The 17,035-nt window shown below is 41.7% G+C and overlaps 1 protein-coding gene across 9 annotated transcripts in view; it reads left to right on the top strand.

Moving 5' to 3' along the window:
• The window catches only part of LOC110987367 (uncharacterized), a 72,799-nt gene that overhangs the window by 49,218 nt on the left and 6,546 nt on the right, over positions 1-17,035 (top strand). For 7 of the 9 annotated variants that reach the window (XR_015427139.1, XR_015427138.1, XR_015427136.1 and 4 more), the window contains 4 exons: positions 55-257; positions 1,517-3,323; positions 13,019-13,144; positions 16,327-16,362. Coding sequence is in view for 2 of the 9 variants with exons in the window: in XM_087142997.1 (XP_086999123.1) it covers positions 55-257; positions 1,517-3,323; positions 13,019-13,144; positions 16,327-16,362 (2,172 nt within the window). In the remaining 7 variants the exon portion in view is untranslated. Of the gene's footprint in view, positions 1-54; positions 258-1,516; positions 3,324-13,018; positions 13,145-13,691; positions 16,363-17,035 lie in introns of those variants that run through there. The other 2 variants (XM_087142998.1, XR_015427142.1) reach the window with 2 other exon arrangements.

Here is a 17,035-nt window from a genome sequence, read left to right on the forward strand (position 1 = left end):
CACACTATTGAAAAGATTACACCTTCATGTTTTCTGTGCTGATTAATAAAACAGGTTTAGCCTTCAGTCAAATAAGTTACCAAGAGGTCAGAGGTCCCCACCACTGGTTAACAGGAGGCTACCAGGAGGCTGGCAGAGCCCACAGTTCTCTGACAACATCAGTGAACAGGATGAAGACATTGAGGATTTGAGCATTCATTCTGAAGGAGCTGCCAAGAGAAGACAGGGTACAGTAGAAGAGGTGCTACCTGCAAAAAGTGAGTTTGAAAAAAGCCTTGCAGAAGGGATAAACAATGTACTAAAAAAAATCACCTTAGGTTTTGTATGGGGGCATACGTAAATGTAATAGGATTACATTTGTGGTGTCATGGTTGTTTTCAGCAGTTAAAACATACATGTATTTCCCTGTGGTTGGTGTTTTTATTCACAGCTGGAAAATTATTGCAGTTATGTTTTGGGGGCTATGATACTTGGTTGAGTGTCTTTGGCTTCATAAAGGATCAGGGAATAAGGCTATAGTGACTTCGCTACAATGCCCTCATGACATCATTCTGTCATTTCTTTTTCCATGCTTGTTTCTTTCTTCTCAAGGGAGGTTGCTAGTTTTAGGGGTACATGTGCGTTACTTTCCAGCAGAGGTCAGGAGCATTCTATACTTTATCATGGTTCATGTTTCTTGCATTGCAAGTTTACTCTTCTTATGTCTGACACTTAGCATAAAATACTGACAATATCAGCTTTCAAACTGCTTCTTCCTGTTAGTTATTGCTACATTGGTGTGTGTGATATTGCAAGTATTTTCTATCCCAATGTTGGAGGAAAATACAAAACAAAAAGTGGGTTTGGATTAGCTAGTGCACAGTAGTTTTGTGTAACTTACCATTTGTGCCAGCACATATCTTGCAATAAAAAGCATGAGCTATGTGCTTCAGAATTGAGTCATTGAACTTGAGTGATGTTAATAATGAATAATAAGCATTGTTGATTACTGAAGACACCAAAGGCTGTTGACAATTTTGTAGTCTTCTAGGGGAGTTGGATTACATGAGGGATCACACAAATAATGTGCATAGGGGAAATGTGACTTAAAAGGACTTGCTGGTTTCATGACTTTTTTCATGGCTACCTCACTAGGCACATATTCCACATCTCGTGTCAGTGCTCAAAGGTCCTAAGTGAAAAAAATGGAGGAAAAGATCCAAATTAGAAAAAAATATTGCTTTAAGCCTGACTTTAGGCAAGAAAATTGGTTGAAATTTAAATATAATTGCCCCAGAAAACTAGTTTTATATGTAAAAATTTCTAAAATGTCTGTTTCTACAGAACAAGATTCTTTTCATGTTCAGAATAAGGTCCTAAGACTGTATTAAAAAAATACATTTTGCTGTAAGGACCTCGTAGCAGTGAGCCCATGATCAGTTTGATGTGACATGCACTTGCTGGTAATGTGCTCATTGAAATGGGTGTTAACACAAAATTAAGATGTCCTCAATGAAAATTTTGTAAATGCTTACAGGTACATCACAGAAGACAAGGAAGTCACTTGACAAACCAAAGCAGAGATCAGCCATAGATACACCTGACAGAAAACGACCAGCAGCTTTGCGACATCTTCATGACAAGCAAAGAGAAAAGCAGCATGCCTTAGAGACCCAATATACCATGGACAGACAGTTGATTTACCCAGATGGGAGAGTAGGCACAAAAGATCCTCCAATGAGTTGGGATGACCACAGCAGTGGCTCTTCATCATACCCAGAGTCTGTCTTTAACAAGCATTTGCACAAGGAGTGTGCACATTCGAAGCAGGGTAATCCTAAGAAAGTTATAAGAATGGGAGTCAGTCCTGCTAGAAATCCAGTCAGTGTTTCAAGGGACAGGATGAGAATAGTCACGGAGCTCCAGAGGGAACATGACTCTGAATCAGACATGACAAGAAGTAGGGGGAAGGCTGAAGCCATTTGGGGCCTTCAAGACGATATAGAGCAATTGAAACATCAGGTGGCCAAAATGAGGGGCCCTGAAAAGAGCCCAAGACACTCCTCAGCTGAGGTCAAACCACATCACCCAAGTTCTAGCCTCAGAAAGACCCAGCTAGACTCCACTGATTCTAAGCCTGGCAGTGGCCAGTCAGAGATCTTGAGAGCCTTGCAGAATGAGATTGATGATTTAAGGAGCCAAGTCAATGAACGAGATGAATCACCCTTAATACACAATTTGCCTCCCTCACAGACATTTTTGCGAGAAACAGAGATGAATGAATATCAAGGTGGATGTCACACAGACCCACCACCTCCTAGAGACAGGTTGCGAGAGACCCTCAGGCAAGCATACATTCCCAACAGTGGTCATCATTCCTTCACAAGGAGCCCCATTAAGTCATTCTGGTCCTCGAGTTCGCCTTACCAGTCTAGGTCACATAACCCTGTGCCCAAGTTTGAAAGCACACCCTTCCACAGGAGTCCTTCCTTCATTCCTGAATCCATGCCCTCTTCTGTATCCCTTCCAGGGCCTCATCAGTTCTCACATTTTCAATCGGGCTTTGAAATGTCTCCAGACCAAAGGGTTACTTCCTCCCCTGCATACACCTTTAAACAGAAACCATGCCCACTGTGCAATGGAAGTGGAGTGCACACCCATGCAGAATATTCCCAGCCTCAGAATTTGCACCCTAACTCAGTAGTAGTTCCCTCACAACTTGCTGGTTCAGCACCCAGTGAAGCAAACCAGTATCCTGACACTGTTGCTGGAGCTGGCCAGAACCAACCTGCCTACTACCCAAATCCATCACAGGGTCATATGCAAACTTGTAGGACTGCACGTCAGAGTCAGACTCAGTCTTCCAACTCGGAGCAGCAATCCACCTTTAACCCTAACCAGCAAGTATTAAATGAACAAACCATCCAAGGTCCACAAGCAGTTTTCAGTTCTCAGCCTACATCAAATCCAGTGTTTAACCAACCACAACCAGTAATTACCAAACCACAACTGGTGCATAACCAGCAACATCAGGTGCTAAGTCAGTTGCAGCCATCATCTAATCAGTCACACGCAATGTTACATCAGCTAAAGCCAATTATAATCCCACCTGCACAAGCCCCTGTGAATGAAAGCCTTGGCCAGACAACCTCAGTGCAAGTGCCAGTCTCAACACAAGCCCAAATTTTTCTCTCCCCACTGGGTAATTATGTACCCTTGGTCAGTATTCCGGTTAATGCTGGTGTTCCAGTTAATGCTACCCACCAGGACACTAGTGAGAAGCAGAGTGAAACTAGGAGGGACTGGGTACCAAGGACATCAGTTAATGGACAGAAATGCCCCAGGTAGGTACAAAGTAGCGGCACTTCTGTATGCCAGGGCACTTATAATTTTGCTGTCCAGAGCTTTCTCTTAATAATGAGCAAGGTTAGCTTTTGCATGTTTACCTTGCTAGGATAAGGGATACCATAGATCATAATGCTGAACAGCAAATACACAATGTAAAGAACATCAATCCTTCAGAATTTTTTCTATTAAGATCCTTGGGGGGTGACAATGGCTGTGCTGTACAGTTTTTTAAACATCAAAATGCAGCAAAACCATATGTTAGTGACACATTTGGGAGAGCCAAATAGGCATGACTATTGACAGGTGTCCCAACAGTTTAGTCCAGGATTGTCTGAGTTTATACGTGCCTATGATGTGTATGGGGAGAGGGCCTACTAATTTTATGTCCTTAGATATCGTTGAGAGGACAGTTAAAAATTGTTCACTGTTTTGGTGTGGGATATGATGTTTTAAACACCTGGGGGATGCATCGCACCCCAAGGCGAAGCCAAGGGGTGCTATAAGTACTATCCGTGCCCGAGGGTGTTCAAAAGTCATATCCCACACCAAAGCGGTCAACGATTGTTTTTGTCATACCGCTGTCTTAAGGAATTTATCCAAAGAAACAAGCTCTGAATTTCAGAAGACAATGTCAAATTGTACAATTAACCTAACAGACGTAAAAAATATCATCTGCAAATGCACTGTTCTCTCACTTTCTTTAAAGCACTTCGTGCCTGGCCATTTATCCATGTTGATTCTGCTAAGTCGGGTGATTTTGCATTTTTCTCTGTTTTCAATTCTTTAAAATTTCATAACTTCTTTTACTAGACATTTACACCCACACAAATGACTGTCTGGTGACTACTCCAATCTGACAAACAACATCTATTGATGAAGTATTTCAGCCAGGCCTGCAGCCTTGTAAAAAGAGCCCAGATTGTGCGATGTTATGTAATTTCTTTTCCCGAAACTGGCACAGTGCGCTGCTGACGTCTTTTCAATAGGGGCCGGATTAGCTTGCAGCAGTATTGTATCGTTCATCACTAGAGCGCTTTTTTCCACATTGGTAATCCGCTCATGCTGAATGCCACAAACAGTGGTATAATCTTTCAAAACAATGACGGATTTCCTCCACTTTTGTCAAATGAAAAAATGTTGGAAATTCCCAGCAGCTCAGTTTTTTGTTCCGAGTACGGTCTTTTGTTACAAGGCCCAGTTGTTTTGTCCGGTTTCGGGCAGCCCAGCATTAGATTTAAAGAACCTGAAACTGGGTTTCCCGGCAGCAAGTGGTTAATTGCGTGAACTTGAATGTGAAACTAATGTGGGAACAGTGAGTACATGTAGTCTGGTTAGGGGTCCCAGCATTACCTTATACGCTGAGGATACAGGAACGGAAACAAGTGTGTTATTCAAGCGCGATCATTGATCAAAGTCCCTGATAACCTATGCACAAAATGTAGCATGGGTTCCACACAAAACTGACTAGAGGAGTGGAAATGTTCTCGCTCGAACTTGCCGATGCTCTTTTGTCTCCCGCACGTGTGTGTGCATGCACTATTGGCAGAATGAAATATATTTATGGTATGATACGCAGATATATTGCCCTGTCATGTGATCGTTCTGGCCAATGAATGGACAGTATCCAAGACAGAGGTACTATAGGACAATAGAATTTAAGGACTGCAGATCTCAAATTTGTTGACTAACATTGGCAACAAGCTGAAATATTAACGACACTGAGCTAATAGTGTATAACATGTTTGACAAACATTTTATTGGGAATTATCCATGCTACGCAAAGATAAAACTGTAGTGATTGCCTTTTTTTCACCTTCTCCTAACATAGCATGTAGCATGCCCTCAAAATGTTGCACTCACGCGATATACATGACACAAAACAATGGTGAGCCACAAAACATCATTAAAGAATTTTAGCCTCTCACTTCCTTTCTTTTTGGGTTTGATGGATCAGCGTTGCATTTTTCAAGCCTATAATGGAATGACAAAATGAGAATAATCCCACAGGATTGTAAGTTGTTTCTGTACCAGAATGGGCCTTTCAAATTCAGCAACGCTTCAATTTTGGACTTCAGTTATGGGCCGAAATAAAGTGATGCATTGTATATGATGAACTACAAAACAGTTGTGATTGTACACGCAATACAAAATTGATATTTATGATCCTTTTTCTGTAATTTGTACAATTTGTCCAACATACACCTTCTATTCAACTGCTGGCTGCCATTTTACGTTTTCCAAAAACAACGCAAGAAAGCACATGCCACATGATGCAGTATATGCGCAGGCACAACTATCAACCAATTCAGACAATCCTGGCCAAATCTCGTTGGGCCTTCCACCCCCAGGGCCCTCTCAATGTTTGGGCTCACTGCATGGTTCGTACTCCAGCTTGAGATGACAACATTGACCGGGGAAGTGGGGGACATGTAAAGGGTATGGCTATTGACAGGTGTTCCAATAATTTTGTCCAAGATTGTAGCTTTACCTACCTGTTTAACATGACATAAACATTGATACATGTACCTAGAGGAAAGTTGCGGACAGAGATTTACACGGGAATGTGCAACATCAGTTCAGAGCTGGTTCAATGCGTGTTATGGCATGGCGGGCACATATCAAAAGGAGAAATTACAGTAATATACACTGGATTACATAGCACCTCCTGTCATAGCAGTGCAAGACAGTGTCTTTGATGAATAACAGTGAGGTCATGCACCCACAGCTGCAGTTAAAATCCTGTCTACTCCTCAGGGGAAGGAGTACTTAAATTCATATATTCAAATTCATATTCAAGTTTCCCCTGCACCAAATTTGCCATTCGTTTAAAGTTGATCATCCATAGTGAGCCCTCACCTACCACAATGCAATGCTGCATCACCGCCATCACTGTCTTTTTTTTTTCTCAGTGACATGTTTCTGATACTTTCAAATTTTCTTTGATTTCCATTTCGCTACCATGTGACTCTGTATATCTTATTCAATCACCCTTGTAAAGTATCTTTATCATTGAGTTGTCTTTCTTATTTCTGGCGAGAACATTGTTTTGGGGGAGATTTTAGTAATCGGTGTCATTGTTTCATCATTTATAGTATACATGTACCATTGTAATAAAGAGCTTCAAATGGTAGCCGTTAAAACATTGAACCCGTTCGTCCAGCATGTAAGTTTGCTGAGGCAGGGGAGGTTTGGACGCAGTAGCTGCTCCAATGTGGAACTGGGGATTGGATGCAGGACGCAACCCCGAGTTCCCACCAGCCACGACTACAGAAGCAGGGATGTGAACACAGTGAAGTGGCCCCTCGCTCTTCATCTGGCACACACTTGTGACCTGAGTCTCATCCATGGCTACAGAAATTGCGACCACAGCTGCCACTCATACTTACCGCACTCCTTGATCCATTTATCCACCGATGCCATCCATGGCACTAATAAAAAAATTCACAGGGTGACGACCCTCCTCCCGACTGACCACAGTAGCCACTGCCTGCTGTAAGGAACCATTTCAAAACTCATCCAGGGCAATTTGCGAACAAGTTACGGGTGGCACCACTTATTTCACTTGCAAAAAGCCTGCAAAAATTTGTCCTGCATGAGTTCTGGAGGAACTTTATTTGCAACTTGTCAACCATGAATGATTGTCTATATTTGGCCTGAGGGCACACAACAGGTGGCCCCAGAAGAGTTTCTGAACATCAGATGTACAAAGTATGTAGCTTTATTATGCTTTTCTTCCACTTTGTTTCAAAATTATAACTATCAACCAAAGCAAAGAACCAGAAAAAAATAAGGCACAAGAAAATAACATTTGAAACAAGAACAATAATAATAATTAATAAATGAAATTTACACATTGAAACTCTTATCAGCCGGAGAAACTATATTCACTTAATGTACATCAGGAAAGTATCAATGGAGAGCATTTTAAACCAGTTGGTTATCATGGAGCTATAACAATGTATATCAACATCACTTCCAGTACATAGGACACACAGTGTGTCCTTGGGTACCCATCCTGGCCCAAACGACAAACTTCAAACCACAGTAGGGGGGACTTGTGTCAACAGACTGATTGCTTCACTGTGGGAAGACTGCAGATAAGATAGAGAATCCCACAACTTGCAACAAAACAATATCGGCAAATTGTCCTGCGATGAATTTTGAGATGACTCCTAACTCAGAAGTCAAAAAGGCTTGCACTCCGGCGCCCACCACCAGCCCAGCAATTGAACTTGTCACATATCACTGGGCTTGCTCCATTGAATATGTCATCTGACTACAGACTCACCTTGGCACTGCACCAGACAGCAGCCAGGAACCCATCACACTTTTGTGCCACCGGGCTTTTGCCCACCCCTGCCCCTTTCTTCTTCAGTCTCACAGCCTGGGGCCTTTTGGAGGAGTGACATCACATAATCAGGTCTTCCCACCAAGGTGCTCCAAACACAATCACTGGATGACTACCGCTCCGAATTGGAGCAGTTATCCAGTGTTCCAGCTTCCCCTACAGCATCGTCCACTCAATCTTCCGCGCATAAACACAAGCGAAAATGCTCCTTGTCTTCTTTGGTTGTCTCTCCGAAATTATTATCATTATTAGTGGCCCTTCATTTGTTCTCTGAAATTCTATCCATTTTAGTCCGACGATTCGACACAAGACCTCAGGCAGCTATCTTCCTGGACTCTGGTCCACTCCCAACTACAGAGGCTTCTACTGAAAAGGGTGAGCCTGTACCCGTCACACCCAGGGATTTTACCTATTCAGTTCACTCTCCTCTGGCACCAAAGGCAGCTCATGGGAGTATCCAGACCATTGTTGTATTTGAGTACGAGGTTCTCTGCCAAATATTGAACTGGGTAAGAGGGAATAAAGCTGGAGTACGCCGGCATTTGATGGTGAATGCACAAAGATAAGATTACAGACTAAATGTATGACTTTAGACACTCAAAGTTTTGGAAGACTTTAGTTTTAAGGAGAAAAGCACTTGGAAAGTACTTGACCAAGTACTTTCCGAGTACTTTTGTCCTAAAAACCTAATTTTTATTAAACAGTGATGGTCTGAAGTCATTTTATTTTGTAATCTTAACTTTATGCCCAAACCATCAAATACCCTTTTACTTTGGCTTTATTCCTTCCTAACTAGTTAAATATTTAGCAGAGAACTTGATACTCGAAAAGTACGCGACCGCAACGTTAATATTGACCTCTGTCCACTACCCAGGTCCATCTCATTCTGGTCCTTTGAATATTTCATTGGAAGAAGATATTTCCACTAAAGATCTCTGTCCTTACAGGGCTTGCCTTCATCTCCTTCAATGGGATATGATTCAAGTACTTGGCCTACCTTCATTGTCACCTGGTGAGGAGGACACCAAAGCTCCATTCTACTCAACCTGATGTTTCAGGTTCTGTATACAGTCGACTCTCAGTAATACGAGCTCGAGTAAGACGAGACTCTGGTTAAGACGAGTGTATTTGCTGGTCCCAACTGAATTATGCACATTCCTATGAGGAAAAAAATCCATAATACGAGCTCGCGTGTTACGAGATTCAGTCTAAGACGAGCATTCTGGGGGCCCCAGCTGCGTACAAATGTATTGTTATCCATCTAATTAGCACAAGCGTTTTTGAAGGCAACTTGTCAATCAGTCAATCCATTGAATTCGAAGAGGCACTTCCGTAATTAATTGTGTACAGCAGTAAAGCGCTGCGGTTTTCACTCACCAAGTGAAGCCGTCGGTGTCTGGTGCCGCAAGAGAGACTAACAATAGTCGTTTGTACCAACATACAAATTCTTTGTGGTGGCTCTCGTGCCGCCTAAACACAAGCGCATCCCTCACTTAATTTTTCACCAAACCCACACGCTGTTTTAAGCTAAAACGTACAATACTCAATAATTTATTCTCCCTCTACTGGCCGATCCACACCACCAATAACTGGTTCCCGCCCTTTTTGTGCAACAAGCGCAGCACTGATGTTGGTTACCACCTAAAATGTTAATGTACTTACATGCGTGCATTGAATGATGATCTCATCGCAGCGTGCTGGGGACGTAAAACAGCATCACTCCAACCATGCATCCTCCAACTCGACTTGACCGGTTTCTCCGTTCTTGAATTATGTTATTGTTCTTTATTTCAAGTCTTTATTCATGAAAAGTACAGTTACTTCTCACTTTCATAAACATAAACTGTTTTGAAATTAAATTCCAAACCACACGTACGCGCATACAAAGTTCAGGTAGGCCTACACGTATACATGTACAGGAAGTTGTACATGATGTACGCTTAACAATGCGGTCGACCGGTTACACATGCGACAAGCGGGACAGCAGCTTTTGCATAAGACGAGGTCTGGATAATACAAGCTAATTTCGAAAGTTCCAAGGCCCTCGTGTTAACGAGAGTCGACTGTACCCAGAACTTCCTTTTGACCATTCATGTGTGGAGATGTTCAAGAGGATAACTAAGGCCAAGAACTGGCATGCCTACTCTCAAGGATGTAGTACTTATTAACATTGTTTTCAGGAGGACTTTAAAAATTTTCTGTCAGTCCCTGATATTTCTGAGGCCGCTAAAGGTAGTTTCACAGCCAATACCAGCTCCCTAAGTCTCTCTTTCGAGACAAAGTTACGAACAGCCTGGAGAATACACATATCAAACTGGACAGAGCAACCCGGCTGGGTCTTCAATGTAATTTCTTTCTTCTACTGTCAAGAGTACTTTCATTTTAAGAAGGGTCTTCCATTCCACCTGACCTTGCATCGATAGCTCTTCAGTGCCTCAAGATTCTCACCAACCTGCGGCTAGGTGAACTCCACAGCATAAATCTTTATCTAGAACCTCTGGTTCCTTTTGCTCCTTTCAAGCCCCCGTGCCAAGAACGAACAAGCACCAACCCTCCTGCTACTCTGAATCAGCTTCCCAATGAGGAAGTGGACAGAGAGGCAGCAATTTGCAACTCTAACCTGCCCAGTCCTCCAAGGCTCCTTCTGGCGCCGGCACCACTGACTATTCTTCTTCACACACAGCCCCTGGATTACGAACCCGTCAACAGCTGTCTTCAATCTTTCGCAAGGTTATGAAGAGAAATCACCTCTGACAGATGGATACTTGCAACAGTCACATCTGGCTACTCCTAATTATGAGCACCCCGCTACTGCCAACTCCAATCCCCCACGACCAAAAGAAACGTCAAGAATTTGAGTCAGAAATACTTACCCTTCTGCAAAAATGAAGTCATAAGTTTTACCCAACCTGACGGAGGACGGCTGTCTGTCAAATTTCTTCCTCGTTACCTCCATTCCAAACATCAGAAACCTGGGGTCCTCAGTTCCAGGAAGCTCGACGGAGGACGGCTGTCTGTCAAATTTCTTCCTCGTTACCTCCATTCCAAACATCAGAAACCTGGGGTCCTCAGTTCCAGGAAGCTCGACGGAGGACGGCTGTCTGTCAAATTTCTTCCTCGTTACCTCCATTCCAAACATCAGAAACCTGGGGTCCTCAGTTCCAGGAAGCTCGACGGAGGACGGCTGTCTGTCATATTTCTTCCTCGTTACCTCCATTCCAAACATCAGAAACCTGGGGTCCTCAGTTCCAGGAAGCTCTTATGAGTGTTCTAGAGCTTCAAGCAATCTTCAACACCCTGGGACACTTTCGGACAATTATCAAGGGCAAGTGTGTTACGATCTGAACAGACAATTCAAGGGCAGTGGCATACTTCATCAAGGCAACACATGCTCCCCTGATCTGTGCCTCCTGACATAGCAGTTAATCTCACTGGATGATGAAGCATACATTCCACTCGACGTTCATGCCACACATATACCAAGGTCCAACAACTGTCTAGTGGATGTCCTCTGCAGGGGTACAGTTCTTCCAACAGACTCAACATCCAGAAATGACTCTCATGATCGTCGACATTCTTGGCAGACCACACGCAGATCTCTTTGCATTGGTGGACAACACCCAATTGCCAATGTCTGCACCAGCAGCCGATTACACGAAACTTTACGCAGTGGCTTAATTCCACTTAAGCCACATTTTATTGTGTAAGTTGCGCGACAGACTTACGCAACAAATCATGGCGTAAGTCATTTTAGGTGGCGTAAGTTCAGACGAACGAGCAAAAATAATGATTTAACTTGCTCATCATGTTCGGTTAAACCTCATCATTGCTGAACTTAACAAGGCTTATGTGAGAAGCATACAGCTTTGCTGCAGAAGGTAATGATAAACTTGTTTGGCTGTGAGAGAACTTCTAAATTTTCTGTCAGGTTTTGATGAATTAGAAAAGATGAAAACTAACAGCTGTCATTAAAAGATCGTCCTCATCCAAGAAATTTATTTTACTAAAACGTGGCACAGCTATGCAAATTTTAATAGAACATAAGTATATTGTGCAGTTATGGCACAAACTTGTGGCACAAGGCCTATGCATGGTTCAAAGTGGCCATGTTTCGCGAAATCAGCTGCAGACTTCGTCTCCCATGGGCATGGGGTGCAGACACATTGGAGGCAAGCTAGGACAACATGCTATCATACACTTTCCCTCTAATATTCTAATCCCAAGAGTGTTGTCCATGATTGAACAAGACAGTTGCCACGTGCACCTCACTGCCCTCTTCAGGCTGAGTCACCATGGCTGTTATGCCTGATCACACTCCTCATCCATCAACCGTTGGTCCTACGGTCCAAGACAGACATTCTTACACCTGCACCTGAATCAGGTGGATGTACCTGAAATGCTGGCTCTTGTGCAGCAATCCTTCCAACCGGCAGAACTTTCTGTCAATGCTGCCACCGTGGCCACATGGGGATGATGTCTGTCCACCCCCTGCAAGATGTATGACAGAAGATTATGGCATTTCACTTCCTGGTGCAAGAAACAGGCTCTGGATTCAACCAAAACACCTGTCATGGCTATGGCCGATTTCTTCTTGTACCATTTTCATTGCAGACTTTAAGTAGCTACAATCTGTAACTATTTCTTGGCTATCACTGCAATACACAACAGTTTTGCCGATGGCTTCACTGTCTCCAGCAACAATATATTGAAGCACCTTCTGGGGTTGTTCAGCTACTAACTGAACCACCCTTTAAGTCTCGCTAATGCTTCTCTCATACATGTCAGTATGTAACTGGCCTGTCTCTTGGCAGTGACGATGTCCCACCGAGGCAGGGAGCTACAAGCTCTATCATAGCGGAGGGCTGCCTACATTAGGAACCTCATGGAGTGCATCTCATCCCAGCACTGAAATTTCTTATAGAAAATCAAACTGACTTCCGGAGTGCTTATGGAAAGGAGGATGATCTTGTGGTGGCAATGCTGCAGTGCATTGTGGTAGGTGAGGGTGCACTACAGTTGATACTGTTTCAACGAATGGCAAATTAGGCACCCGGAAAATTTGCATGTGTGGTGCCACTTGGGCAAGTCTTCCTTGGCAGATCCGTCCCATACGTATGTGGGGGTGGATGTTGAGATACGTGACCTAGCACTGCTGGTTATATAACAGGTCAGTAATGATACGAATCATCCAAGAATTATGCTAGCTTTTCTGGTGTCCTCCCTGTGTCACAGGTAACAAGGATAGTATGCCCAAAACATAAATTCAGCCATTCTTTGTGTGAGACAAGTAATGTCTGTAAAAAAATGCTAACCCTCTTGTGCTAATCTTTTATCATCTTACAGTAAGGCTCAAGAACCAGGAGGAACCATCATCTACATCACACCTACCAAGAGGAGAGGCAGGTACTATGTTCTGAATGATGAAGACACTGACAGTACTGGCATAGAGGAGGAGTTTTATTTCAAGAGGTATTTGCTTATAATATCAGTACCTTCCACAATACTTCCAAATTTGACAGAACTGGTAAAGACCACAGTTTGAAAGTATGCACAGATTGGATGATATACTCATGTATACACTGAAAATCATAGCTGGTGTGATGGAGTGGCTTTAAACTGGTATGTTTAAAACCACACCATCACTTTTTTATTTTCATTCAAAAATATCTTTGTTGATGAAAAACATGAGAAAAAAAAATACCAATTGAAATTTTGTAGTTCATTTGTATGTAACCCGTGGTTCACATCTCAAAATAGCAGGAACCAAATTTCATATTAATTTTATTTCCTTTTGAAAAAACTCTTGACTTCACACAATTCAGGATTTATAACACAAAAGAGATTTTGCTTTATTGGAGGGAAACAGCCAACAAATACAAAGTAAATGCAGAGAACACCAATTCAGATGGCCACAAATTAAAATATGAGGTTAACAGAAAATGCAGGATCCTGCTAAGTTAAAAGGCACTTTGAGCTCAAGAAAAAAAAATTTGGCGCCAATGTTCTCGATATACAGAGGAGTTGCAACGAGTCGTTCTAAGGTTGGATGACAGGAGTCCATAGTGTTGTGTAGGCAGTCGGCAAAAGTGAAGGGCAAAGTTCAACAGAAGAAATGTAACGCAAAAGAATACTTGTGGATCTTGCAAGGTTGATGCTGATGATTAGTGCCACAGATGCCTTGGTGTACTTGTGCTGTGTTTGTAAGTCACAATAGCTCAGTGGCCGAGAGGTCTGGGGACAGCTCTTCAGGTGGACAGTAACTAAGATAGAGAGCATAGTGGTCCATAGTGGTACATTACTAATATAAGAACATTTACCAGGTCAGACCAACGCAATCGACTTTCTATGGGTTACGTGCTTTAGTAGCTGCACATCGTTTAGGAAAACCTAACAATAGAATACCATCTTGCATGTAAGTTAACATGTGAAGGAGAAATATCTGAGGCATTGACCTAGAACAAATCTTAAAACTAGACAAGATTTCCCTGGGAATACATTTTTCCGTCCCACACATCATGAGGTAGGAATCAATCCAGGAAAGCTCCAACTCTTAATCAGACTGGTTATATATACAATGTAGGTATATATAGGTTTGAACCGGGGTTACATGTAATTTTGTCTCTTCGTTTTTGTGGCACGTTATATTCTGGGGAACATAAACCTGTCTGTGTTCTACTTTGTCCATGAAGTTGAAAAAAGATTTGTGTAAATAAGGCTTCATTTGTACATGTATACCTTTTTCATTGGATGTCTGCATTCGTACACAGTACTGTGACACATCATTAAACATAAGCCTATGCAACATAGATTGCAGCCAGTTTACAGAAAAGTATGTGCCATTTACTCCAGTTAACGATAATCTTGCACAATGTGTACCGAACCGGGTAACCCTGTCAAGAGGGCTGTGCAGACATTTGACCATGAAGGTCTGATGAACATAGCAGTCGTTGTCACCTGGCAGTCTGTGATGCATGTAGTCTAGCTGCACTGCTACCAGTCAATTTACTGCCAGTCTCTTTCAGTCATTACAAGATTTTGTCCAGCCATTATCAGATTTTTAAGCTTCTTCTAAAAGCCCCTTTAACTTACCATTTTACCATGAGAAATTTTATTTTATTTTTAACTATCATTTCTCAAGACTGTTTATTTCATTTTTGGTTTTAAAAAGTTGCATGAACTCTCCCCTTTTCTTAAATCTGTGTTTCTCTTTTCTGCATATTACCTTGAAGCCTTTCTAAAGGTGGATAGTGCTAAATATATAAAGTGATTGTTTAATTAACAATTTTGTTTTTTATTATATTGTTAACCTTCACCCTCCAAATCCTTCACTCCTCTCTTGGTACATATACGGTGAGTACAGCGTTAAAGATCATTATACCGAATATTCAGGTATACTGAGCATCCTCCTTTGGCTGCCAAGCTTTCTGTGCACAGTTACCTAACATTACAAGTTGGTTTTGATTAGAAGAACATTTAGAATTTATGATAATAACTCAAAATTGAAGAAAATCACACTCATGATGGAACAATGGCCAACCCATGGTGCAGTCTGTACATGTATTGTTTGTGGATATAATGTGTATGTGTCCACAGGTGGCCATGCAGATTTGCTGCGGAGTATGTGTATAAACACTGGCAACACTGGTGCAAAAAACAATTGGCAAAATAATTGCTACAAGGCTGGGAGATTTAACTCCTCAAAAAACACCAAAACAGAAAATAAATATGCACGCAAATGCAAGCATTTGTTATTTACAAATAACTTGCACAAGTCTTTGATAAATATCTTGCATGTTTAGATCAGCTTCAAAAATGCTTGCCTGTCATTTTGTGGCCAACTGTGGATATGTGTGTACCTTCAGTGCTGCTGTCTCAGAATGGTCTCTGGCACGGTGCATTTAGTAAACTGGCATTTTACCAACAGGAACAAGTGTAACCATGCTACATGTCACATGTAAATTTTAAGTGATGACTCAAGGAAAATTTGATTTTATTTTGCAATTCTACCACTAGTGAGTACCACCCACAAGATAAAACATGGAAGGAGATGAACATACATTTAACAAATGGCAGAAATTTCACTTTTTTATTTTGGGCTTCTCTGCAAGTTGCAGAAGACGCATTCTTTTTGGCAAAAGCTCAGTTCTGCTCCCTTTTCTTCTCCCCTAAAACCCATTCACTTTGTGCATGGTTTTTCTACCCTCAACTTTAGTCCCTTTGAAAGAGGGTACTTCATGAAATTAACCTAAAGCAAAGATCTAATAGCAAAGATGGTCCTCGAAGCAAGATGTCATGATAATACCATCAGTTGTAACATGACAAGCCCTCAAAAGTTGATTTCTTTGCTGGCCTATATCTCCAGAACCATACATTCCATCTTGGTAAATCTTGGCACAGGCACAATGCAAGATGTGTTATAGATGAAAATTGGTGGAGGTATTGATAAGGTCATCAACTGATGTCTTGAGATTTGTCCAAATTGTTCTGTTTTTTTTTTTACATTTTTCTTTGATGTTTTTTCTTTAGCAAATGAGTTTTTTTCAAAATGCTTCCGCAGTAACTCCAGTAAGCTACGTAAATGTTTGAGTTTTGTGGAAAATGTTGTGACTGTCATGATGGCTTCATCAAACAGTACGATTTTTTATTCACAGTACTATACAAAGTTGGATCAACATGAAATTCACTGGGTAGGTAGTCAATTTCAGAGTATGTCAGCAAAGTTATGATCACAGCCTCATCCATTGATTTCTTATCAATATTTGAATATTTACTTGTAAACCTATTTGCATGTTCGTGTGCAGTCTGTTTTCTTCTACTTGCAGTTTCTGGCACTTATTTTAGTCCAGTTTTGAAACTCTGCAGGTTAACTACATATTTCAACTAGTCAATTCTTGCGATATGTTTAGGTTAACAGAATTCATAACTACAATTCAAGTATGTGAAGTTTCAGGGGGATTTACATCATGCCTTCATTATTTTCGTCGACGTTTGAGCCATTTTCGTGGAGTGTACATGGTAATCTTTGCCCTTGGCAAACAGCTTGTGTGCTCTGCGATGCATGTCATACGTTCAGCCTGGCCTGCCCAGCGGCTGGCCATGCTGAATGCATGTCAAAGATCTTGAATCTTCTTTACACAGTAAACCAAAGGATTTATTTTCCTATCCTATTATTCTGAATAAAGTGACAGAAAATAATTCTGTACATTTTATGTTGATTACCTCTGTCTGTTTTTCAGACAGAAATTGTAAGGTAATGAGGGTGATGAAAAAATTAAGCTCTTCTTGAATTGCAGCATGACCATTAATGTGTGTGTCAGATGAGTGACAAGTATTTTTGTGTCCTGATTGGCCCTTTGCTGT

This window comes from Acanthaster planci, linkage group LG11, assembly GCF_054643075.1.
Source record: "Acanthaster planci isolate LZ-2023a linkage group LG11, COTS_SCS, whole genome shotgun sequence".
NCBI lineage: Eukaryota > Metazoa > Echinodermata > Asteroidea > Valvatida > Acanthasteridae > Acanthaster > Acanthaster planci.